The sequence below is a fragment of the Lepisosteus oculatus genome, chromosome 7, assembly GCF_040954835.1.
Source record: "Lepisosteus oculatus isolate fLepOcu1 chromosome 7, fLepOcu1.hap2, whole genome shotgun sequence".
Classification (NCBI taxonomy): domain Eukaryota; kingdom Metazoa; phylum Chordata; class Actinopteri; order Semionotiformes; family Lepisosteidae; genus Lepisosteus; species Lepisosteus oculatus.
In genome coordinates, this window is record NC_090702.1 from 27,132,183 (window position 1) to 27,158,149 (window position 25,967).

The 25,967-nt window shown below is 36.3% G+C and overlaps 1 protein-coding gene across 1 annotated transcript in view; it reads left to right on the top strand.

Moving 5' to 3' along the window:
• The first annotated feature begins 996 nt into the window (after positions 1 to 996).
• rerg (RAS-like, estrogen-regulated, growth inhibitor) overlaps positions 997 to 25,967 on the top strand; it is a 40,731-nt gene continuing 15,760 nt past the window's right edge. The window contains exons 1-2 of the mRNA XM_006633630.3: positions 997 to 1,343; positions 4,543 to 4,728. Of these exons, the coding sequence (XP_006633693.1) occupies positions 4,668 to 4,728 (61 nt within the window). The 5' untranslated portion in view covers positions 997 to 1,343; positions 4,543 to 4,667. The remainder of the gene's footprint in view (positions 1,344 to 4,542; positions 4,729 to 25,967) is intronic.

Below are 25,967 nucleotides of genomic sequence, written 5' to 3' on the forward strand. Positions count from 1 at the left end.
TTCAATGAAACTTCTGCTCCTTCCTACTGTACCTAAACTCCAAGAATAAACAACGTAACTTTACATTTTCTCCTGTCATCTGGTTTTGCACACATGACACAATCTAAAACACATCTATGGAAAAATGAAATCGGGATTAAATTCCATATCACTACCATGGTGAGACAGTTTGCATTCCCTTTTGTAGTCTGAAGTGCCAAGGAGATTCCTGGAAGAAAAAACCACTGCTTCAGTAGTACAGTAAGACAACCTCATAGTGAAACATAAGACAGATATCTCTATGTGGAAATCTATTTAAAATGTAAATTTAAAGGTGGAAATGCATTCAAAACTGAAACAGGAGGCACTTTCTTTTACACAAAAAGTTATGAGAGTCTTTAGAACAAGATCCTCAGCATACTATCAAATCTGACAGCCTGAGTTAATTTAAGAAGTGGCTGGGTGGGATATGGATCAATTAGTTCCTAGTACCGAAGTGAGCTACAGTGATTGAACAGCCTTCTCTTGCTTGTAAAGTTTCCTGTATTTTCACTACCACTTCACCTTCTACACATAGCTAGGCTTGACGAACTCGTTTTTTTAAAAGAAAAGGGCAGGCTTTGAGACAGAAGACATTAATGGCCATCCACCAGCTACAGTAACCTCTAAGGAGCTACTGTATGGAGAAATGTTGTCTGTGTTTAAGGAAATGAATCCTGGTCTATGTGACCCATTCACATTTGGCTACATGGTGATGCTATACAGTACATCCCTATGTTTTTATTTTGTGTCTGTAATGAATTGCTTTTGTAATTTCATATAGATACAAACGGTGATTTTCAGGATTTAGGTCTTTTGTATCTGAAACATAACCATTAGGACAAACATTTACATAAATAAAAAGCTCATAATACAAAAGATCTCTTAGGACTGATCGACTTCCATAGTTATGTGCTTGCGTTTCGGTAGAGGGCACTCTCTTGCCTGGTGACTGCTATATGATGCAATGATATCCACATCAGCAGTGTACCTCAGGAGTAAAAATATTTTGCTGCCTCCTCACAAAGCGCTTTTTACAGGAACTCCAGCCCGTATATTACGACTGACCATAACCAGGAGAACCCCAGTTAGCATCACCGGTCGCTTCCAGTCCGTTTTGAGCGGACAGTAATCAGAGGTGTGCCCTTCACAGATATCACGCTATATATGCTGCCAGCGTTTCTCTTTATTGTAGGCTGAGAACATCTTTCAAGGACTTAAATAAATGGTGTTCTTCAAAAACCGCCGAAGGTCATTGAACTTTGATTGCAACGCACTGTTATTCTTCCGAAACGGAGGATTATTTCCAATTCCCGTCGAGTTGGGTGAGAAAACATTTTTTATTGTGTTGTTTGATATTTCTGGACGAGTCGGCAAACTGTACCGCATATACAGTACAACAATGCCATATGTAAAATATTTGTTTTTTTTTTATGGTAGCGCTGTAGGAAATGGAAATGCCTTCAAATTCAATATGATCTATTCAGAGTTTGGTATTCTAATGGTTACTGAACTGTAGATTCTGATAAAGCAGGTATGCTTAGTTTATTTGGTGTGTACAGTACAGTATTTTAAGCTAATGACAACTCCAATCATTTAGCTAAAATTGCGAAAGTCCTAATAGTTTGTCCTCTTATTGTTACTGTTTTCTCAAACCGCATGTTTGCTATAAATACCAAAAAAAACTCCGTTAGTGGAGAAGTAGGTAATCTAATATCCACCTGTTGCTATACAGTATGTCCCCATGTCCCCAGTAGTGGACAATAAAAACGCGCAAGAGATTAAAATTACAGCTCGTCACAGTATTGACCATGGGATCACAACGCACAGTAACCCGTTTATGTAATCTCGTCCACTCACAATAGACTTGTAAAGATAAATTCGTCATGTTTCTAATTGCAGCCATAAGCTTTATTTATTTTATTCCATCAAATTGTGTAATGGATGGTGTTAAAAATACTGGTACAGTAGGTGTTTTTTACTTTTACAAAAAATATATATATATACCTGAAGGATATTTACAAAGAGCGTGAAGGACAACTGCAGATTTTAAGATTACAGTTTATGTTCGTAATTACAAAAACAAATGCATGATTTGTTAATATAATTTCACTTGTGTGGGGACTGTAATTTGACCTGATGTTCCCCATTTTAGGATAATTTTGATTTCACATTCAGTTGCGTGCACTTTTTATAAAAAGGTACAGGCAGCTGAAGTATCTTCCTGCAGTGTATTTCTCTAGAAGAAGAAAGTGGGAATTAAGTGGTTATACATGTATAAAGTCATCTTTGCAACACTTTAGTTTTCTACTGCAGCATAGGGCAACATGACTGGAGGGAGTCTGTGAATGCACTCGTGGAACTGGCCATTCCCAACAGCACAATCTCTGGCATGGATGCATTTCAAGGTCACAAAATCATTTATTTTGTCTGAGGCCTGGTCCTTAATGGTCTGGGTTCGGAGCTCCTTCTTTAGGATCCGATGCGTGGAGTCAGATACTATTATAGTCCCTCCCAGTGGACTTAACTTTAAGTCATGAAATAAGCATATTGGTCTGTGTTGCATATACAGTTTATTATTTTCTTCTTCACTGAAGTTCCATCCAACACATCTCCAAACTTAGATATTTTTTGATGGCAGCTTATGTTCAGAACTCTTCCAAAAAAAAAATCTTCCATAAACTGGTAGCTGTTTATAAAGTACCAAAAGGTACCCATTGCAATAATGAAATTAAAACTGAAAAGTGAGAGAACCAGAACTGATCCTTTTGTTAAGCTTCAGGCTAAAAAAGGCCAACCTGTAGCAGATCAGGCTTAACGGTTGGATCCAGAAGGAAGATATACTGTAGTCGATACAAACAATTGAGTGAACTGAGAACAGCTTCTGGTATCACAATTCTCCCAGGGTATAAGAGATCTCGCGCTTAGGGGTTAGGGCTGCCTCACTTCAGTGGCTTTGATGAACTAGGAAGTTTCCTTCTTAAAACATGAGACTGTAAAGTTGCAGATTGGCTAGAGTAGAATACTCAAGAAAACACCACTCACCTAAAGACACTAAAGAGACAAACAGTGAATTGTGCAGAACCTGCCTAAAGAAAACATGGGCAACCTCAGAGCACCGGTAGCAGCACAGAAGAAGCACTTCGGGCTTAGGGAGAGTATAACAGGGACGAAACTGTCACAGGACTACCATACAGAAAGATCTGGAGAGAGCCTGGTCAACATGCCACCCAGTATCAGGCCAAGAGCAAGTCTAGCAGTAATTTCATTAGGGTCTAGGGAGTCCAGAAAAACCTAGCCACCACAGTGACCCAAAACCTCGCAGGTTGCAGTGCTAATGATTCAAGAATGGCATTAAGTGACCAACTGTAGACACTGTGATGAAGACCATTCTTTTCCTGTCGTTCATCATCTGGCAGATGAATTTAGTCTCTCTAATTAAAGGTTTCTGACATTCAGCGCAGACAACTCTACTACTTGTGGGAAGTGACGGCAAATCTGAATAAAGGGAGAACTGAGGACCCAATGCTATTTAAAACTGCCCTGTTTTTCAGCTACAGTAGGTTAACTTGATGGCCTTCCTGTCTTGGATGTTGGGCTCATCTTGGTGAATCAGAGCATTCTTAGTGGGCAGAAAAAAAGAGCAAATTCAAGCTGTTGTACAATTAAAAAATTTAACTGAGGAGATGTTAGCTGTGACCTTTTCCCTGCTGCAAATTATTATGCCTCTTTACAGACTCTTTAAACAATTAGTTTCTGTATTTATTTTGCTTCTCCATTAAATATCAAAATGTTACACTCCTGAGATATATATAGGGATCTTTGTGAAACCAATTACTTTTTCAGTTTGTGACCACAAATTCAGCATGCTGCATACAGTATCTGTATATAATTTAATTTTATTACATTTCTCAAGCTCGCTATTAAATTACCTTATGCCAAAATGCCTACTGAAACCTGACTGTAAACATTGCTTGTAAAAGTGTTTGGAGATTTTTGACGAAAGTCTTTTCTACACCTTTTGTGACCCAGACCATCCATTGTGTCTTTTTCCATTTTTGTTTCCAGAAAAAAAAACAGAACAGATTCTGTGAAAATTTGGAGAAGTACTGACTTTACTTTGTCATACTTGCAGTATTCATGAAAAAATATACAGTGTACAATATGAACAGAACCATGTTTATATAGTGTCTTCAAGTCCATCTAATACTAACAAGATAACTAGCAATTAAACCAAAATTGTATTTTATATTTTACTTACATTTTTAAATGTGGACTGTAAAGTTATCAGATGGTAGAGGCAGAAATCAAAGGAGACACAATCTCATGTTTTCTTCACTTTTGCCACAACTTTTTTTCTTTGCAGGAGTTTTGAGATTCCTTTATCTGTGCTCCTTAGAACGTTCAGTGAAACAAACTGAACATGCCATCATGTTGAAACCCTTGATTTAGAAGATGGTGAGATGAAATATTTAATTTCTTGTTTTTCTATTTATATATATTGTTCTTTTTTATTATTTACAGAATCAAGAGCACTAACGAAGCTGAAAATGAAATGTTAAATTAGGAGACAGCGGCATACTGTGAAAGCTGCCCGTATCAAGGCTCCATACAGGTGTTTCAGTTTCTATATTCTCCTTTCCTTTGCCATGGCTAAAAGTGCAGAGGTAAAGCTTGCAGTGTTTGGCCGAGCTGGAGTGGGAAAATCAGGTAGGCTTTGCTTTATCAATATTTACCAGATCAATCACAGTGTGTTCTGTTCTTTTTCAAGGTATTTTAGAAATGTGTTATAAGACGTACTAGTTCTTTGTGATTAACATTATAAAACTTAACATATTGTTAACAAATATGTGAAGGTTTTGTCACTAGTTATTTCACAAGATTCAGTCCCTTGTACAGTATAGTTTTCACATTTTGTTGCTTTAAAGCTTGCAGTCTTGGCATTTTGTAGTAGTTAATATTTGTTATATACACAACCTACTACACATATTCAAAGCTAAAAGCAAAAATAAAGAAGTAAAATAATAATGTATATGAAATAAAAAAAATGGTTTGACTGCATAAAGATTAAAACCCTTTGCTGTGACAAACCTAAACTGATTTAGGGCCACAAAACTATTTTAACAATAGATATGATTAGTTTAGTGGCCCTGTCGAAGTCCTGACTTGAATCCTTTTGAGAAGCAGTGGAAAGAGTTGAAAACTACTGTTCGTAAGTGTTCCCCAAGATTGAACAAATCTGCCGATAGGAGTGATAAATAAATTGCACGAAGCCAGTATGCAGTTGGTAGAGACTGATCCAAAAAGACTTGCTGCTGCCAAAGGTGCTTCCACTAAATATAAAGTTCAAGGGTTTGGATACTCATGAGATCAAAATATTTCATTTTTTCTCTTTAATTTATTGCTGACATTTGCTGTAAATTATCTAAGTTTTAGACGTCTTTAGTTTTAGCATTTACATTTTGAATAAAATATTAAAATTATGTATGCATTTGGAATTTCATAAAATGGAACTCCATAGGTAGGATGTAAGTAATTTTGCAAGACACTGTATACCTTTTGTCACTAATATAAAAATGCTTTATGCATTTTTTCTGTTTTGGTTATTAGCCTTTTAATATTACTTTCTTTACTACAGTTAAGGAAATATGTTTTAAATACTATGCCCGTAATCATGTGTATTTGAAAGATGAATTCAGGGCTGAAAGTTCCCCATTTAAATAAATATCTGGGGAGACTGAGTTGCTATGGCACAGCATACAAGATAATGTGTTTATTACTCATACGGTATACTGCTAGAACTGGTGAATTAGTTCAAAATCTCATAATGTATAAGTTTAATTATCAGACTTATTTTCTGTGCGATACTGTTGATAAACCCATAAAAGTTAACTACTTCCCAGAGTAATATGCCCTGTGTAGTATCTTATATTGCAAGTTTGGTCATATGGGAGACATATAAATACTGTTTTCATATTTATATATACTGTAAATATATTTGGGCAGATCAATTGCCAACTATCTGTATCTGCTTGGATATTGAGATCTCTGTTGCTGTAATATCCTAATTATACTGGAATTCTAGAAACAGCATAGAAGGAAATGTGCCACTTGTTTGTCTTTTATCTTTCATGATCTTTCATTGGATTTTAGATGAATAGAAAGACTGCCATAAAAATGAAATGAAGGAAACAGCAAATATTTTCAAGATTTCATATAGACAGAAGATAAACCGTACAAACTCCATGATAAGCACTACACCTGTGAGTGGGCAGGCATCTATTGGTCAGCACTCAAGACTGTCTACGCCAGTGTTCTTTGAAAACTATTGAAATCACTATAACAGCTATTAAAAATATTTTAGAACCAGACAGCTTTTGCATTTGCCACATCTAGCAAAAGCAATTTAATAGTCAATTTCATTTCCAACTAGAATTAGCAAAACCATTTCATTTTTCATCTCTGGCCTTTGAAAACCTTTAGAAATCCCTGAAAAATGCCAAAAATACTGTAATTTTATTGCCATTTTGGAACTGCATCTGTGTTGCTTATTAACAATGAACAGCTGTGGATCTGTTGAATTATTACCTTACCTTATACCCAAAAATCTGCACATTTTACAACATATGAAGTACAAAGTACATAATAAATTATGTGAAACATTTTATTTTGAAGTGGATATTAATTTATTTTCCAAAGACAAGTACTGTATTGCAATACTACATAACCTGTATAGTCCCTCCATTTTTAGTCCATCCAGCTCTAGCCAGTACAGGGTTGCAGGGGCTGCTAGAGTCTAACCCTGGGCAAGAAGCTGATGCAAGGTGGGATACACACTGGACAGGACACCAGTCCACTGCAGGGCACACACAGACAAACACATATTGTACGACCACTTGTACCAGGGCCAATTTTTGTCCAATGTCTTTGTGGGAAGAAACTGGAGCACCCAGAGGGTTACAGCTGATAGTACCATAGTGACAATACAATAACTCAAACATAAAAGTATTCTGGTGGCATGTTGGCACAGTGGACAGCATTGCTGGCCCACAGCGTTGGGGCCCTGGGTACAATTCCTGGGGTGCTGTCTGTGTGGAGGTTCTATATTCTACCCGTATTTGCATGGCTTTCCTCACAGTTCTCCGGTGGACATTTGCTTATTTCTATGCAAAAAAACATAGTCTTACTTTTTACCTCTGAATACTTGATAAATTCTTCCATTTTCTAACGGGTTCTTTCAATTCAGGGTCTCAGGGGAGCTGGAGCGTATTCCAATGGGTGCAAGGCAGTATTCACCCTGGACAGGACAGCAGTTCATTGCAGATAACACACAAACATACACACACTTTCCCAGGAGCCAGTTAACCTACCAGTATGTCTTTGGACGGTGGGAGGAAACTGGAACACCTGGTGGGAATCCTCACAAACACGGGGAGAATGTACAAAATCTACACTGATACCTGTAGCTCCTCAGGTCCAGGATTAAACCCAAGACCCCAGCGCTGTGAGGCAGGACTGCTAACCACTGCGTCACCGTGCCACTCTATAAGATTGTCTCTATACCTATTGAAGTCAAGTTATCGATAATCACTGTCTATGATTTCTAACCATACTTTGTTGCAGTCTACGCAGTCATACTTCTACCTCTAAACTGGTTCACGCATGCAACTGTCACGTATGTCGGAAAGGATGAACCGTGGAATAGCAGGAGAGCGAAAATCGACCCTATGCGTAGCGGCGAGACGGGGGTTAGCCCGGGCTCAGCTGTTCAGGAAATGCCGGATAGAAACCTCAGGCCAAGGACAGGAGTGACCTGGTGCTAGGCGGGTCTCAGGACATCTGAACCTCAATGCTGAGCGAGTAGCAGAGCAGAAGCAGGAAGTAAATAGGCTACACAACAAGACACACCAGAAAGACATGAATAATCACAGGGAACTAGGAACAGGAGAAAAGTAGAGCGCCCTCTAGGTGGACTGGGTGTGACAGCAACACAAAATGGGTGGATGTTTGTGGCCGACTCTCAGCCTACTATTGTGCTGGAACAGATAGACCCATGAATCTCCACTTAACACAAGATTACACCAGATTATATTTGGCCAGTTTCTGGTGGAATGTCTTCATAACCAGGCATGAACATTGATTTCTTCCAGTTATTTAGTACCAAGGCAATGTGAATGGTAGACTTGTTGGAGCTGATCTGGCCATGGTGTCATCCAGGTCTCCCTGTGACAGTTTGGAATCTTGGGTAATGTTGATCCCAGAGATGCCTCCTCAGTCAGATACAGTACATGTACAGTATAGGCATCTTGTACAGGTATCGCAGTCCTGGTTAGTGTCCGTCATTTGAATGAATCAAGACTCCAGGCGTAATATTATCAGCCAGTGCATACTAGAGTGCCTCGTGATACCAGGACTTGATATCCTGGCATTTGGCAATCTAATGGCCTCTTCCCTTTTACCATGGGGCAGTTGTCCATTGGGGTTTAGCTACAGTATGATAAGCACACATACCTCCCAACTTTTTGTACCCACACGTGTATTAACAGCAACATCTTCAGAAACACATCCACCTTTGCTTGTCAGCAAACCATTGTGTAAAATATGTTTTTTTTTTCATATTTGATTAAATGATTGTTTGGAAAATTAAGCTAATTTAAGGATTTTATAGGTGTTTTTTGAATATATACTGTACTGTACATACGAAATAACGGATCCAGATCGTTGCATTTTCAGTGCCTCTCGGCACATGCAGCACATGCAAAGCAGAAATGCAATTTGTTAAGTTACAGTAATTTCCCAAAAATATTACTATTATTTTTATGATCACTGTTTTCTCATCCAGAGAAACTTATGATGTACCAGGAGTTAAAACAGATGTATTATCATAATTAAAACATGTGCGTTAATGCCAGAAAGCCTGAATTGTGAAAATTAGAAAAGCAGAAGTTTTAAATGAATGGAATGTAACAAGGAAAGGCTAAGGGGCTTTATCACCAAATCATTTAAAACTCTTTGTCAGTTCCTTTAATGTTCTTAACCAATGATTTAATTAGTGTTGAGAGCCTTGTACCTTTGGGATTGGAGAACAATTTCTTGCAAAGGCATGGGAAAGCATAATGAGGTACTCTGCTGTACATCTGTAGATATGAGTGGAAGTGCTACAAGTGCTCGGCTTTGTCTGTAAAATATCCAGTAGCTAGGGTTGGAAATTAGGCTAGTAATGTGTAGAAGGTGAACTAACCAAAGGGTTTTGTCATTCGTGATGAATTTCCAATTTATCATCATGCTCTCCAAATTTGTTACTCTCAATTTTCATTTAACTTTCTCACCCCTGTGATCTGCAGAGCAGCATGAAAAAGGCATTGATGAGCTACCAATCTCTACCTGTTTCACACTGCTGACACCAGCGGACAGGATTGAACAGAGGACTGGTGCTGTTTTTGCTGATGATAGTGCAGGATTACAGGCAGTGTCAAATCACAGGAAATGGCAGTGCTGTCCTGTTATCTACTGCCTCCACGATCACAGTTAGCTATAGACCTAACCCACACTCAACCATGCAATATCTGTATTATAGGATTAAGGGATGAACAACTGTTGAGAATAAACAGCTGTTTTCTTTAATTGATTAATTATGGATAATCTTATAATATGTTATGAGGAAAACTGTTTTGTTTATAGTATAAATTATAATAATATATGGAATATAATATATTTGAGGGATTAAATCATTGTTTTGAACTGTGTTGCCTTTTGTATTTGGATTATTATTTCTTTGGAAAACTCGGGTTTATGACATTCATGGGATGCATTCTTCTTTCAGGATTCTAATCTTGTGAGAAGTAGAATCTGAAATCATTTTTATGTGGTGTTCTAAAGCCTACCTTGTAGTTCATTGCCTCCATCTGACAGGGGACCAGCATCTGAATATGGTGTACAGTAAGTTGAAAGAGAATTTACATTAGATATTTTACTTTGTTGGAGAATAGGATCCATCAGAGGTTTCATGGTGCATGATGCCAGCATCCAGTATTCTCCAGATATCAATGAAAGTCTTCCTGGTACAAGAGTTCACATCAACACATAACACGCTTTTATGTTTCTAACTATGTTCAAGGGCTGGCACAATAGCGCATTAGTTAGCATTGCTGCCTTGAAGAAGCTCTGGGTTCAGTTCTGGGCCTGGGGTGCTACCTTCTGTACTTGGTTTGTATATTCTCCTCATGTTTGCGCATGCTTTATTGCCTTGTCTTGCGTAGAAAACGATGTTCTGGCCATGTGAACGATGCTGTCGGATGAGTCAGTGAGCTTGCAAGGGTTAAAATGAGGTAAAGGGGTGGATGTAGAAGCTAAATGCACAATTGGGCAAGTTAGAATTGTGGTGCTTACATGTATGTACTGTACATGTACAGTAGGTGGAATTGGATGAGATTAGGTTTACACTTTCTCCATGACTTTCATTTAAAACTCATTTGCAAATATGAGCTTGCTCTGTGCAGTGGTGTTATTATCACAGTACACGTTTAGTTTTTTTAAGCAAGACACATTATACAATACAGTATGTATTTTTGTAATATTTCATTGGATAATTTGTCACTATACAGTACATATGCACACACCTGAAGCAGCCTCAGCACTCAAAACATTGTGTTTTTCTTATTTCCTTTTGGATGCCAACATGGTATTAACCTCCATTTGTTCCTTTGAAGTTCACACTCTGACACAGCTTTCCAACCTAACATATAGATAGGTAGAAATATACATACTGTGTGTGTCATGTAGTGTCTGCAATAGAAGGACTACCACTTGAAAATCTTAATTTTGTAGTCTACTTTCAGAGATGCAGAAGTAATAAGTCCAATTTTTTAGGTAAACACAGATTCATGTAGTCCAATTTTCATCCATCTTATTGCAGGTTTGTTTATAACAACAAGCTTTTTATTCTCTCTTGTTTCACCAGTTGTATACTCTGCACTTATTCAAGTTTCAGGATGTCCAATGCATACTAATCTAAAGCCTCCATTGGTTATAAACTAAAATATAATATTGATTGGCAATTTGAAAAACATGAAAGCTGTTTTCTGGTTTTCTTCTCAAATGTTAGTTGTAACAATAACTTCATGTAATACGGCAAATAATGATTAATTAGCCATTTTGTTAAACATTAAGGGTCCTTAAGATACACTTTACTAAATCAAAGTTAGAAAGTAAGCCACATACTGTATACCCATTGATGCTGTTAACCCTGTCTTCTTTCAAGAACAGCTGGATGAGATCCTTGGATCAATTACAGTAGCAATTAAGTATCATACAGGCTAGATGAGACAAAAAGCCTTCTCTTGTTTATAGCAATTCTTAGGTTTTTATATTTAATATAAACTTTTGTACATTGTTAGCATGTTTTTTTGGATAAACAGATGACCATCATATAAGATGGAATGGAAATGGAATCATAACATCTTAACTAACTATTCAGATTCACTATGACCTGGAATTGTATTTGAGAACACAAAAGATATTGACCATGAATGCAGTTTCACTTCAGGCTGGCTGTTTAGAAATTTTAAATTAATTATTAATTTATACTCTTATAAACTATTGACTGGAATGAAGGAGTAAAAGTCTAAGTTATTTTTTTTTGTTTGTTTTATGGGTATAGCACTGATAGGACTATTACAGTATAAATGTATAACATGAATAACAACACTATGTCAGATTGAGAGCAGATACAATGATTTTATTTTCAGCTGAAGTCTAAAATTCTCCTGATACTGCTACAGTAGGAATTTAAATAGTTATACTTAAGCCTGAAATAGCAGAACTGTATTCGTGTACAGTTTGTGGACTGGTATTTACTTGAAAAGTAAATTTCTTAGAACTGAAGGATTGAGTAGTGATTGAATTAGAATCATTGGAGAACCAAAACTACTTTCCCTGGATATTTCCAGGTTTTTATTGATATGCATAAATGGAATAGTACCTGAGGGAAAATACTGCAGATGGGCTAGTGGAGTGCTTTTTGGCTGCAGAGCTAATGTAATGAAATGTTGATCCTTATCTTCTTGCATACTTTTTATTGTAAATACAGTAAATCTCTTTTTGAATCTTTTCAGTCTCTGTGCCTTTCATTAAGATTGTTTCATAACCATTTAAAATGTCTCAAAACAATTAAGGCAACAAATGACAATGTATTACCTTAGTTAAGGGTGAATAAGCTTCTTGTTATAGTTAACTGTTGCTTTATGTTGTAGATTGTGTTACATTCTTTACGATTGTATTTGTTTCCTGTTGAAAAAGCAGTAAGATCACTACCTCCTTTCTACAACAATACTTAAATATTTTCAATGAATTATACTGAAGAATCTCTTCCAGTTTTAAATACTGCTAAAAAAGCCATGACATTATTTATAGCCTTTGCAGTCTTCTTTGCAAAATCATTGTTTATGTTACCAGGTGTGTTCATTACTCTCACTATAAGTTCATTATAAACACATTTCTAAATGAGAAACAGGACCACGAACGTTACCTTGAATATCAAAAGTAACTCATTCAGTAGCTGAGCACGACTGAAATGTTGTTTTGCATGGCTGTCTTTCTTTCTCTCCAGCATGTTACCAGAGTCAACTAACTGTTAAAATACTGCAGTAATAGTGCCTTTAATCAAAGCAACTGTCTGAATCAATGCCCTCACTCCATTTTTGGCCTAAAACCTCCTCTTTACCTTGTGGGGGGAAAGCTTAGTGGAGTCTGGCAATTACAGTATATTGCAATGTGTGCCCATATTTTTATAACTTTAGTATAACAAGAAATTTAGTTGGATTCTGGACTGAATATTATCCTCAAAACATGTTGCAACGGTATGAAAGTTAAAAAAAAACCCACTAATGAAACTTTATTTTGGTAAAAACAATGATTTGTTAGAACATATTTAATTGCACTACCATGGTTTTGCCAGCACATCTGCAGTATGTACAGTACTTAACTCTTATTTAAAATGAAGCTGATTAAGATCCTCTGAGAAATTATTTTAAGAATACTAGGTTTTGTTTTTCATACTATAGCAATCTTAAAACATTTCCAGAAATGCTTAAAAATGTGAATAGACGATAATAAATACCACAAATGATTTTCCATTGTTTGCATACATTACACTTTTTACAAATTACATTACAAATTTTCAAATAAAAGGCAAAGTTTAATTATAGCAATACATTATCAGCCCTTAATTTATTTTAAAATGCCCAGCATTCATACACAAAGACTATGAAAAATTAAAAGGAATTCATTGCTTAATTTTTCTTTTTATAAACCTATTTTCTAAAATTAGAAAATTATCTATTCGAGATTCATCTAAATTAACAGACATCATGGTAAATTAAAAAAAAAACTATCTTAAAAGGATAGTTACTTTTACAGTTGACAGATTTTACTTTAGTTTTTAAACTACAATCACTTTTTTGTATTTGTTTTGCATCATGGATACTTGCATATACATTTCTATACTGTCCTCACTCGTCTGTTACATCAAATTATTTGTAATAATTTCTGGATTTTGCTACACTGCTCAAAGTTTCTTCTACATCTGGACACATCTGGTTTCAACAGTTCCTGTTCTCTTGTTTGTATCATAATTGTCCACACTTTGGAGCTGTTCTGTCTTTCATTTATCATTTGATGAGGCAGCGGCTGCTCTCTTTAGTTTGAACCACTTGTATGGGTTGATGCTGATTTATTCAACAAGTAATAATTTTCAATTATGATAATTGTCAGTAATTAGCCATGAAAGGCCATTCTGACAAATATTTTGATTTTGTCAAGCTACAAAAATGCAATTTTATTGTATTTTTCATTATATGCAGGTTACATAATAATCTTTGGTTTTCATGATAAAGATGGATTTCTTATTTACAGTACACTGTATATGTATAATTAGAGGAATTAGAAACTGTAGGTGATTATTTGAAAAATAATTATGTGAAAAATTGGAAATGTCTTTGTTTAATTGACATCTGTTGTTTGTATGATAATGATTCAGATTGGTTTCAAGCTGTGTTGAAGACAATGTTTTTCAAAGTTTATGACACAGGAAAGATTTACTTTTCTCTAAAGCAGCAACTAATAATATACCTTTGTTTGTCAAATGGTTTCTGGGTATATTTATTGAGAGCAGAATCAGATATACTTTTGGTAATATAATTTTATTTTGGCACTCAATGAAAATTACTTGCCAATCATTTGCCTCTTTACGTACAAAATTGAAAAATACTAATTTTAAGAAAAATGTTTTTAAATATATAGTTCCTTCCAGTTGTAATTAAGTTTTTTTTTGCTTTTGCTTTTTGCTTAAAGAGCTTAACTTAATTATAAATGTTAGAAGACTTATTCTAGGACAACTATGTGCTCCTCTCCAAGACAATGTTTGTGCTGATGGAACAGATTTATTATCTAGTGCTTGGCTTTTACAATGCAGTTTAGATGTAGTAATGGAACAAGAGATCATCCAGAGAGCAACAGACAACAGTCCAAAGCACGCAGCTTGACTACTAAAGCTAAAGTGTTTTTGATTTAGGTCATATTCTTAAATGATGTTTAAGCATATAAAGTAAAAATAACAGTAACAACACAATATCAACAGGCTTCAACCAGCAAGCTTTTTGGTTTCTTGAAGTGTTCCGCTCCTTTTTTGATCTGGTAATTCAGTAGTTTTGTAATTATATTCTTTGTAATTTTGCTTATTGATTTTCCTAGGCTGTAATGAGGAAAATATGAGTTTACTGTGTAAATGACACTAGAGAATATGAGTGGATGATTGATTAGTAGAGATCTAAAGAGCAGATTTCACTGGGATTTAACTGGGAGTGAATGTAGTTTGCTCAGAGATTTAACTGAAGCAGACACAGCTTAGTTGATACCATGCTGAAAAGAAAAGAGAAGAAGGCTCTGCAGCTGAAACATTGTGTTTCTTCTCTTATTTTTTCAGCATGGAATAAACCTTTACTCGTTCCTTTCCAGCCTAGGCATGCTGACGTAGCTACCTACTTGAACAGTTTAGTTGATATACAGTAGTTCTCGAGTGACTTAGAAACAGGGCTGTTTAGATTGCAATTATTAAAATAGAGCAAAATAATCTGACAGCAGTTTTATAAGGAATCTTTTTGCCTTGTGTAGTAAAACACATTTTCTTGATTCTGAAGAAGCCCATAAGATTGCTTTACCAAAGTCTTTTTGGATTGTGAATAGATAAACCAAGCCCCCTTATACTGTAGTCTTCTCTGTTTGAGACTAAAATATTTATTTCTTTGTGCTCATTGTTTCCCCAGCCTTGGTCCAGAGGGACAGCTGTGTCTTCTGGTTTATATTTATAAACCATATATCATATATATATATAGTTCTTAATCACAGGGTAATTCATTTCATTTTCTATTTCAAGCTTATTTCTGAAATTGCTAATGGCTCCTAAAAAGTTGAAAGGCATTTGTAATTGGTATAAATTCTGTGCCCATTCCTGAGTTTCAGAACTTCTCCTATTCAGGTAATTGATTAGCTGAAATGTAAATGTCCCAATGTTTCTTTTAACTTTATATCCAAACACTCTGTTAGTCTTTTTAATTGATTCCCCCTATTGTCTAGATAGAACATTGATTCCCAACCCCAATTCTACTGCATCTATGGGTTTGTTTAGACATTTCTTTAACAAAATTTGGCCTAATTTAAAAAATACTCTGCTTCAGAAGTATTTTTTTCAAAAACATCAGTATCAACATACAGAACTTTAAGCATCTTCCTCTCAACATGCTCATCCTTATTTCTGACTAAATTAAATTATTAATAGGTGATCGGCTTATGATGTACTGATTTGAGATTTGAGATCTGAATAAGGGAATTTCTGAATTGGACAGCTAACCAACAAACATAGGGCCTGCAACCCTAACAAACATATTGGATGATTAAATCAGGAGCCCCACTATGTTCTGGAAATGTTCCAGAGAACCCACCATCTGTTAGTTTATTTCTTACGTATTGTTGTGGCTTAACAATCTTTTAAATTATATTAATTTTATTAATATTAATTGTATTTTTATATTTGAACTGTTCTCTTCTAAGCTTTTAGGCTTTTCTCTCCCCCATTATATGATTCACAGTTTAGTAATCCTCCGTCATCAGGGATTAGAAAGATCTCAAAATGTAATAAAAGGCTTATTTGACTTTTTTAGACCTCAAGCCAGCAAGGAAAGGAAGGTCAATTGACTAGAATATTTTGCAGGGGTATGTTCTGGTTACAAATCAGATATGATTTTTCAATTTACAATAAACAACACAGCTATAAATCAGTTATAGAATTTTAAAATATATGTTATAAATAACAGTTAGATACTACATCTTATACTTTTATCAAATAAAGGGTACCTACGAACAAGCTTTCTAGTTTTTAACCATACTACTGTGTTCAAATACATGTTGTGCCTGTTATAAATGATTACTGTATATAAAAAAGCAATACCTTTGCTATATAAATGGCCTATAGTAGCATTCATGGACACTAAGTTTATTTATTATCTTGAGACAAAATAAAAAAAATAAACACTGAAATTATTTTCAGCATTTTCAAACTTTTTGACTTCATTGATAAATATACAGTACAACTATTTATTCTGTACAGGCAAAATGAAACCTGAAAAAAACATCCTTTATTATGTTTTAGAATTTATGTCTCAGGACCATTTGCATGCTTTAATTTCTTCATATAGTTGCCTGTGGCATTCCCTAGTGCCACAGTTAGACTATTTTCCACCACAAGAAACACACAGAAAAGGTCTATATTAAGTGTTTTGTAAATTTCAAAAACAGAAATAGCTAAAAGATATGGCTGAAAACACAGATGGGAAAGGGCAATGGATCTAATTCTTGCTTCAGCTAAACATGCGATTAGAAAGATATTGAAAAATAGTGTAACGAGAGCCGGCCCAGGCTCCCGTGACGCGTAGTTCAGGACCCTATGCCGACAGTGTAATCCGGAAGTAAGTGGAAAAGGACAACAGGGAAGAGACGTAGAGGATCAAGACAGGTGGACAGACAGGGTGGCGTGATGATGGTGTTCGGGGGGCTCAGACAGTCCAGGGGGAAAATCCGGGGTGCAGTCCAAAGTCCAAAACCATCCATCCAAGACTAGACAAAGTTAAAATATGGAACAAGGACCGGGACAGGGAGTAAAACCAGGCTAACGAGCCAGGCGCTCCGAGCCCCGGACTCAGATGGTCAGGACGCTGTGATGAAGCCTATGCCGTCAGGTCCCTCCTGGCCCTGCTGGTAGGCGGGTTTCTGGGCGTCCGTCATCCAGATGCCGAGCGAGGCATAGCAGGAGCACCCGCCTTAAAGACTGACAAACAGGGGACAGGTGCACGTAATTAACTAAAATACGAAAGGGTCGGCGCGCCCTTAAGAGGAGGGATGAGGATTTCAATTTCAATTGAAATTTTGTTATAAAAAAATAATCAAACATACAGTAGTAACAAAAATATACCTCTGGAGAAGGAGCATTGCTTATCTGTTAAGCTTCCTACCTAGTAATAATACCATGTCTCACATTTCCAGTATATCATATTATGTTGTTTGACTGCTTATTTGTTAATATTTTTATCCATAGTCCTTGTGTACTGTATATACTGTAGGTAGGTAATTCTCATCCCTTGGTCACATTTGCCCACTGTACCAGAACCCATCCTGGTTTCTGAGGTGTTAAGTGATCAGCAAGTACACTACTCCCCCCTGGATGGGACACCTGTCCATTGCAGAACCAACCTCCAGCAATGCTGGTTCTCATTTATATGGGAATTTATGTTGTTCCTGACTCAAGGTAAACCAGCAGTGTCCACAGCAGGGAATTGTACCCACTACCCACCAGTCATGACTCCAGATATTTACCCAGTATGCTATGCTGCCCCTGGCATTTATATACTGTAGATAGTCAACTATATAACTATATATAGATGGAAAAGGAGAAACATTTAATCAGGTTGATTGAAAAGATTGTGATATTGATGTTCTAGTTGTAACAAAGTCATGTAAGTTGCTAAGAGAAAATATATTGGGTGTCAGAGGTGAAAATGTAAATTCAGCAGGTTTAAAAAGTAAATAAAGCATAGATCTCATGGGCTTCCATAGAGTAGACTTTTACATGTTTTGCCAGGATGAAATCCATGTCCAGCTCCTCAAAGTCCAATGTAAGCAATAAGATTTTTTTTTTACTGCATTCATTTGAATTGTCAAATAAACAAATGGAACTGGGTATACTATTGAAAATCAGGAGTACTTTGCGCATAGATTAATAAAAAACACTGGACAACATTTAACCTGGAATAGATAAAGTTTTAATGGTTGTTAGTTCAGATATGGTGCAATGCAGCTCCTTCACTATTTCATTTATAATAATAAGGTATATTAGATTTTGCAAGTTATCAGAAATAAAAACCACAATTGCACCATTTTCTGAATCAAGGTGAGGATTTCACTCCTACTGCAGTGCCCTTGGCAAAAACAAACAGTGTTATAATACATTTTTCATTGCACACTGGGGCTGATGGTTCAGAATAGCAGATCATTACATTCTGGTTTATAGTAACTTCACAAAAAATAGAGCTGACCTAAATCAAGAAAACGTTCTCTTAACCTAGAAAAATATCTATTGTAAACTATTCCAGTTATGTTGTTGAATGGGAAATAAGTGCTAACAAATTCATATCACATGACCACTGAAAAGTATGTAATTTAGGCATATTTACCAATTAAAGTTATTTGTAATTGATAATATAAATTGTGATGTTTTTATTAGGTGAGAAGTCATTCTGAAATTGATCTGCAGTTTCATATTTTATCAACAATACTATTAGGCAATATGAGTAAATACCGCATGTAAAGAAACAGAAAATATGTAAATCTAAAGATATAATCTTAATTCTTCCTGAGACATGTAGCATATTTCTTTACTGAAGTAAAGTATACTGCACATATACATCATTAGTTGTAGGACTGTTATACTGTATGTTTATTTAGTCATTTTATTTACTTGACCTAATCTGTAAATGCACAAAAACCAAGAACAATTACTTATTTGTCCAGAAAACAATCAAAGTTTGTGTTTGGATTTCAGATGGGAACAGGTGTGGACACAGGCTTTTGACCTCTTGTTGTAAAGAACCTACTGTACATACTGTAGGCCTTACATAGCCATTACTTTGGTTTAACGGGCGTGCAGTGCAAAATTATCAGATACACAACAATAAACAGAAAGTACACTGAAGTTATGTATAATAAAGCAGATCATATACTTGCCTTATGTAAGGTGCCTGAGGGTTAAGCAAGGGGGATTGGACCCTATGCGGTGCTTAGCTAAAGTTGATCGAGAGGGAAATTTAGGGGAGAGCGGAAGCCGGGTGTCCTTAGCCGGGTCGCGTTGCCAAAAGTCGTGGCCAGGAGGATGCGTAGGTCTAGAAGCCAGGATTTCTTAAGACGATAGTTTTCGGAGAAGAAGAGGTTTAAACGAAGGGGAGCTCTATAAGTACGAACATAATACTGTGCGAGGAGGTTCAGGTGAGGAGCCCTTAAGTAGTGGGTGGTTGGGAGGTGTGGTGCAGGACTAGGGATGTGGTTGGATAATTAGGATGTGTGTCTGTGGGAAGAAGCAGGGGTTTGTGTCTGATTAGTGGAGACCATGACAACTTAATTTTAATGATTTTTTCCTTATTAAATAAAACTTGTTATTCTTTATGAGCAAACATATTGTTCATGTAAGTAAAAAGGTTGGATGTTGAAGTGAATTTACAGTATAACTGAATAGGTAAAAGAACAAAGATACCTTTCTTTGCTGACCTGTCACTTATTTTTTCACAGTGGTGGACCTTGAAAGACAGTAGTATCGTAATAATGGTGCAGGTACTAATGGACATTGGTAGTTTTCTTTCCTGTTGTTCATTCTTGCAATATTCATTATGTTGTCATACTTTTGTCATTTCATACTGTACAACAATAGGTGTGATAAGTTGACATGGTTTCTATTATTTTCAGCAGACATATTGTATTCTCTCATTTAATATTCCAACAAGTTAAACATTTAACATTCCATAAAATTGTGAAAGTTTGTGTTGCAGTTCCAAAGCAGCTGCACTGGAAGGTTGTCTTTTATAATTGCACAAAACACACCGATGAGTGAACATGGTCTTTGTTTGGACAACAGTATCATAGTACTAACCCTGTATGAAATGCAGTATGACAGTAGACTAAATGTAAACAGCAGCTAAAGCTATTGGCATTCATTTTGTGTTGATGCTATAATATGAGAGATAGAAAACCAGGCTCTAACCTCAAGCTCATTCCCGTTTTTAAGTTGAAAAGATATATACCGTTTTTATTATTTACACATTAAATTGTTGTGTAATTGTATCTGCCTTTCATTAATAATAGGATAATAAGATAAGCTTTGCTAATGTGTCAGAAAAGTGGCTGTTAAAGGTTAAAGGTTTCTTTGAAATACTGTAGCTATTCTTGTGAACACCCTGTCTTTACCACCCTCTAGCTGAAGAATGACAGTCTTTAGTGTGTATGTTTTATTCAGTTAGGTTTGCCATTGCCATTGTGATAATAATTATCAATACAGTTTATTAGATCCGATTTACTAATGGTACTTTGGCTCTGATTAGTGCAAGGATAAATCTAATCTTGAAAATAGAAGGAATGTCTGTAGTATGGTTGACTCTGACAGCTGTTTCAAACTTTGTACATAGAGCAGGACTTCAATGCATACATGTAAATACAGCCAGACTGGAAGTGCCTGGAATGGAGACCTCCTGGGAGAGCAGGAAAAGGTGTTACCAAGACCAGTACAGAGTGCTCAGCCTGCGGTCACTGTGGGTCCTAATGACCCGGTATAGTGATGTGGACACTGTAATCTAAAAATGGCGCTGTCCTTCAGATGAGATGTAAAACTGAGGCCCCGACACTCTGTGGTTGTTAAGAATCACAGGGTGTTTCTCAAGAAAAGTAGGAGTGCTACTTCAGTGTCGTGGACAAATTTCCCCATTGCCTACACCAGTCATGGCATAATAATCCCCATCTTTGAGTTGGTTTCATTACTTTGTTCTCCTTCCCAATTATAGTTCATAAAGCACTTTGTCCTGAAATCACTATACTGTATAAGTGTAAGGATGTTATTATTATTATTATAGGTTTATTCCATGCTGAAAAGAGAAGAAAGAAAACACAATGTTTTGGCCGTGGAGCCTTCTTCAGGTGTGTCTTCAGGCTCCATGGCCGAAACGTTGTGTTTTCTTCTCTTTTCAGCATGGAATAAACCTACTACTTGTTCCTTTGCAGCCTACGCATGCTGACGCAGCTACCCACCTGAATTAATATTATTATTATTATTATTATTATTATTATTATTATTATTATTATTATTATCATCATCTTCTGAAAGTCAAGGGCAATATGCAAAGAAAAGATTGTTAACTTATTCAGCATATATAAAACAGACAATACATGATCACTTTTGTGTTAAACATCTGCTATTCATGGTTCTACACAGTAAGCCAATTTAATACCTCAATTTAAGCACAGTTCTTGGGTCCTGGGTTTGATTCTTCTTTGGAGCATCTTCTGTGTGGGGTGTGTAACATTTCCTTAGGTCAGTGTGGTTTTATCAGGGTGCTCTGGTCCTCCCACACTCCAAAGACATGCTAACCAAAGTATGTCTGGTTTGCTGTACAATGCATGTTTGAGGAATTTATGTATTTGGGTCCTGTGATGTCTGTAAAGTAGGTTGTAGTCCTACTTTAGACCCTGTGTTTTTCAGGTTGCCAGGTTGACCATCTAAGGTTAAATTTATTATTTAATAGAAAATTAATGGATGAACAATCTAAGTAGCCATATACTGTAAGTTTGATATTCAAGGCCCCTCAGGACCATTCGGGATCACCCAGACAGCATCTTGTACTTCCAGAACCTTATTTACTGTATCTCTTGCAGTAAATGCCCAGCCATCTTCATTGGAGAAACAGGAAGGAGACTCGGAGACTCCTTCAGAGAACACGTCAAGGCTGTGAAGATTAAAGATCTCTCCAAGCCCATTGTTTCTCATTTCACCTCTGACGGCCACAACCACTCTAATCTCTCCGTCTATGTTCTCAGACGGTTTTCTGAACTCATACAGTACATCAGAAAGACCACCGAAACCAAAATTATTCTGCAGCCAGGATCACACATTCTCCCTTCTCTTAACGACAGACTACTGTTCTTTTAAATTTTCTCCATTCATTGGAAGTTTCATTTCACACCTCTCTTCACCTATTCTGACTTCACACCTCTTGATTGGCCTCTCTTTCTGTCCCCTGCTCCCGCCTCTTACTCCTCCTCCCTCCCAATCTTTGTTCTCCCGCTACTTTACCTTTGCCTACTGCCCTGTCTCTCTCACACCTGAAGAAGGCTCCTTGGCCGAAACGTTGTGTTCTCTTTTTTTCAGCACGGAATAAACCTATTACTTGTTCCTTTGCTACGCATGCTGACGCAGCTACCCACCTGAACATATAAGTTTGATTGTACAGTAGGTTCAGACATCTGCACAGCCTCTATGTAGAGCACTTAAAGCATATACTTTTAGAATTCCTTTTAATGATCTTTTATTTACCAAATACAATACAAAATAGAATGCTCTGTACAGAATTTTAACAAATGTATATTATTTCCACTGCATTCCCTGTTTTGCATCTGTTGACCTCCCTCCTTTAAACTGTGAAGACACAGGGGGGTATTGATTTCACTCATTGATTCTAGTTTTTTGTTTCACCTCAGGCAATCATTGATGCTGAATCAATTTTACAAGAGAAAAACACAGAGATGAGGAGATATGTCATAGGGAAGACAGCTGAGACACACTGCAGCTAGTACTACAGCCAGATCAAAATATTGACAACCGTGTTCCCTTAAATAGGCCCTTTCTGTATGCCTGCACCATTTGTGGCATGGCAGCTACTGATAATACCAACATAACAGAAAAGCAGATAAAGAAGGTACAGTAGTGAAGCAGGTAGTGAAAATACCACATTTTGGTTTTCAAATTAATGTCCAATTCAAATTACAATCTAGGTTTTAACATAAAGTATGTGTCTGTGTTTCAAACACACACCTGCTTTCTTTTCCTAATAGCTTTCCTCTTTGACAATTTGCAGTCACTTTCAGAAAATCTGTATCATTTTTTCTGTGATATATACTGTAAAACCCGTTATGTGTAATCTATAAATGCTACTACCGATAAAAGCAACAGCCAAAGACAGGTATATTCAAATAGTAGATTTTTTGTTGTACTTTAATACTTTATGAACTGTTTACACTAAATTGTGTTACATAAACGGTTCTATTAAACTCTTCACTGAGGTTACAGCATCAGTACAGGTGTTGTTTACATCACAGCTATTGAACCAAATGTCTATTTCAGTTACTGTATGAAGAGTTAGAGTACCTAAAACAGCTTCCTACTTAGATTAAGCTATATCATAAAAGCAAAGCAAAAGTTCTTCTGACATATTTGTACTTTTGTGTTCTTGGTTTTTGCCGTAGAAACTGTTCTGTTGTATGTAGGCCTATACAAGAAGCTCATCAGTGTTCTATTATAACAGTCATTACTGTCTATGAAATGTGGCTACACAGGTAACTCAAGCACATCGGGGTTATTTGGGACCAATACTCATGTGTTGCATTTTTAATGTCCCTCAGTATATTTCTCTAGATGCAACAGGTGATATTACTGTTGCCATGATGGAGGAGCTACTCCAGATGAGCTCAGATTCTGTACTCCCTTTCCAATACGTCGAAAAGAAAAGCACCAGAAAGCTCACTAGTTTGAATGCACTCAATATTTTTGCATGGGTAAATAAGAATAAGAAGAAAAAGACGATTTACCAGGAAATACTATACCAAAACCTCATCCAAATGTGTAAAAAACGTTTACACATTGAAAACTAATGTGTTGCCTGTCTCCATTTATAAATCCTCTTTTTGTTAAGCTAGAAATAACCTTAATCACTTACTCTTGCTGCTTTTCACTGTGATTGCTGTATGTCAGAGGTCTATAAGCCATAATAATTCTGTCCGCAGTTCATTCTTTAATCTTTTTCATTGTCACCATGCAGGCTACATGTAATCATGTAGTTTCTTGTTGTCATTTTTCACATATACTTCATAAGATCATATGGTGTTTTGGAGAATATTTTGTAACATTTTGTTACAAGCTGTAATTAAAAATGCAGCCATCTAGAATGTGTGAGGAATTAGTAGGTACTCTATACCATTGTAGGCACCACAGTGTCACAGACAGCAGCACACTATCCTTTTTTTAGTTTTTTGAATGTTTTTTTAATCTAATGGAGGACTGCACTACTCTGTAAGACTGCCAGTTGGTGCAGTGAAACCTTAAAGTAGCCCAGCTGCACTAAGTTGTGAGAAACATCTGTACAATCAGAAACCCATTAACAATACAATACAATAACTAACCCACGAGTGCACAAATAAAAGTTCTTTATTATTACTAGGTCAACTTGGTACACAGTGCCCCAGACATACAGTACAGTATAGTCCAGTTTTCATGTTTGTGTATTGGTATAACCAGGTAACGAGGTTGTGACACAGGAGTAGCATCCTTGCACGGGATGGCTGTTAGTTCTTCCCTGCCCACTGTAATACTGTCCTGTACCATTTTATGGATGCATCTCGAAACCTTCCCATATTTTCTAATATTTTGAATTAAAACAACATAAGAAAACAAATGTGTTTTCTTAAAAATAAGATTTTACTAGCATGTCATAATACTTCTTAGCTGTGTCAATATTTTTCTAAATCTGAACAAGTAATAAGAATCTTTATAATTATATATATTTTTATTATTATTAAAACCACAACTTCATGCAAGCCCTCCCCAGTCCCCTTAAGAAGACATAGACCTCGCCAAAACAGTTAACCAATCACCTTACTGTTCAGCACCTCTGGCTTTATCATATTTTAGGAACTTCTGGCACTAAGCTCACTGCTCAGTACTGGGTTAGCCTATTCAGAGCCACCTCCTGAGATTCTGGTTTGTGTTCTATACTTTGGTTTTTCTGGCTTTTGCCTTAGCATCCTTTCACTACGATTTGTAGATTTTGGCTCCTGGTTTCAGCGTCTGTCCAACTCACCTGTTTTCGTTACCTGAACTCCTTGGCTCTGCTTTTGACTACGGTTTGTGGATTCCAGCTTTCAACCATCACTTTGGTAAACTCTAAACTTTTCCCCGGTAATCTTTTTTTGGAACTCTGCCCAGGATCCTCTTAACTATAAACGACATGCTCCCGCAACAGAGTGTAACAATTATTATATTATTCATATATAACGCTTTTAAAAGCAGCATCTCAGAACAAATTACTGTACAGTAGGCGTAAAACAAATCTTGTTGTACAGTCTTTAACCATTCAGAATGTCAGCACCATGGATAGAGAGAGACGGACAGACAGATGGAAAGAAAATTAATCCCTGCGAGAAATGTTTGTGTTCCCTAGTGGTAAGGGGAAGCATATACACAGATTCTAAGCAGATCACAAGGATGGAAAAACACCTGTTTTTCCTACTAAAAAGTGTCTTTATTTATCTAAAACAGTTTTCTATATCTTTTCTAGCCATGTAATGTTAGTTAGGCGGGGACGGACTGTAAGTACAGTACATTGTTGTTTCTTATTTTTTTATTTTAAAAAAATCACATGAAAAGATGCTCAGTGTTGCTTGCTGTGTGTAATACTGTATTTGAGAAGCAACACTAATCTTAGCAAAGGTATGATTAACAAGTGTTTCATTTGCAGGTTAATTGGTTTTTGTTTAGGGCATCTTTAGATTCCCTTACTCTCTCCAAGCATCCTGGAAATCGGTGGTCTTGTTGT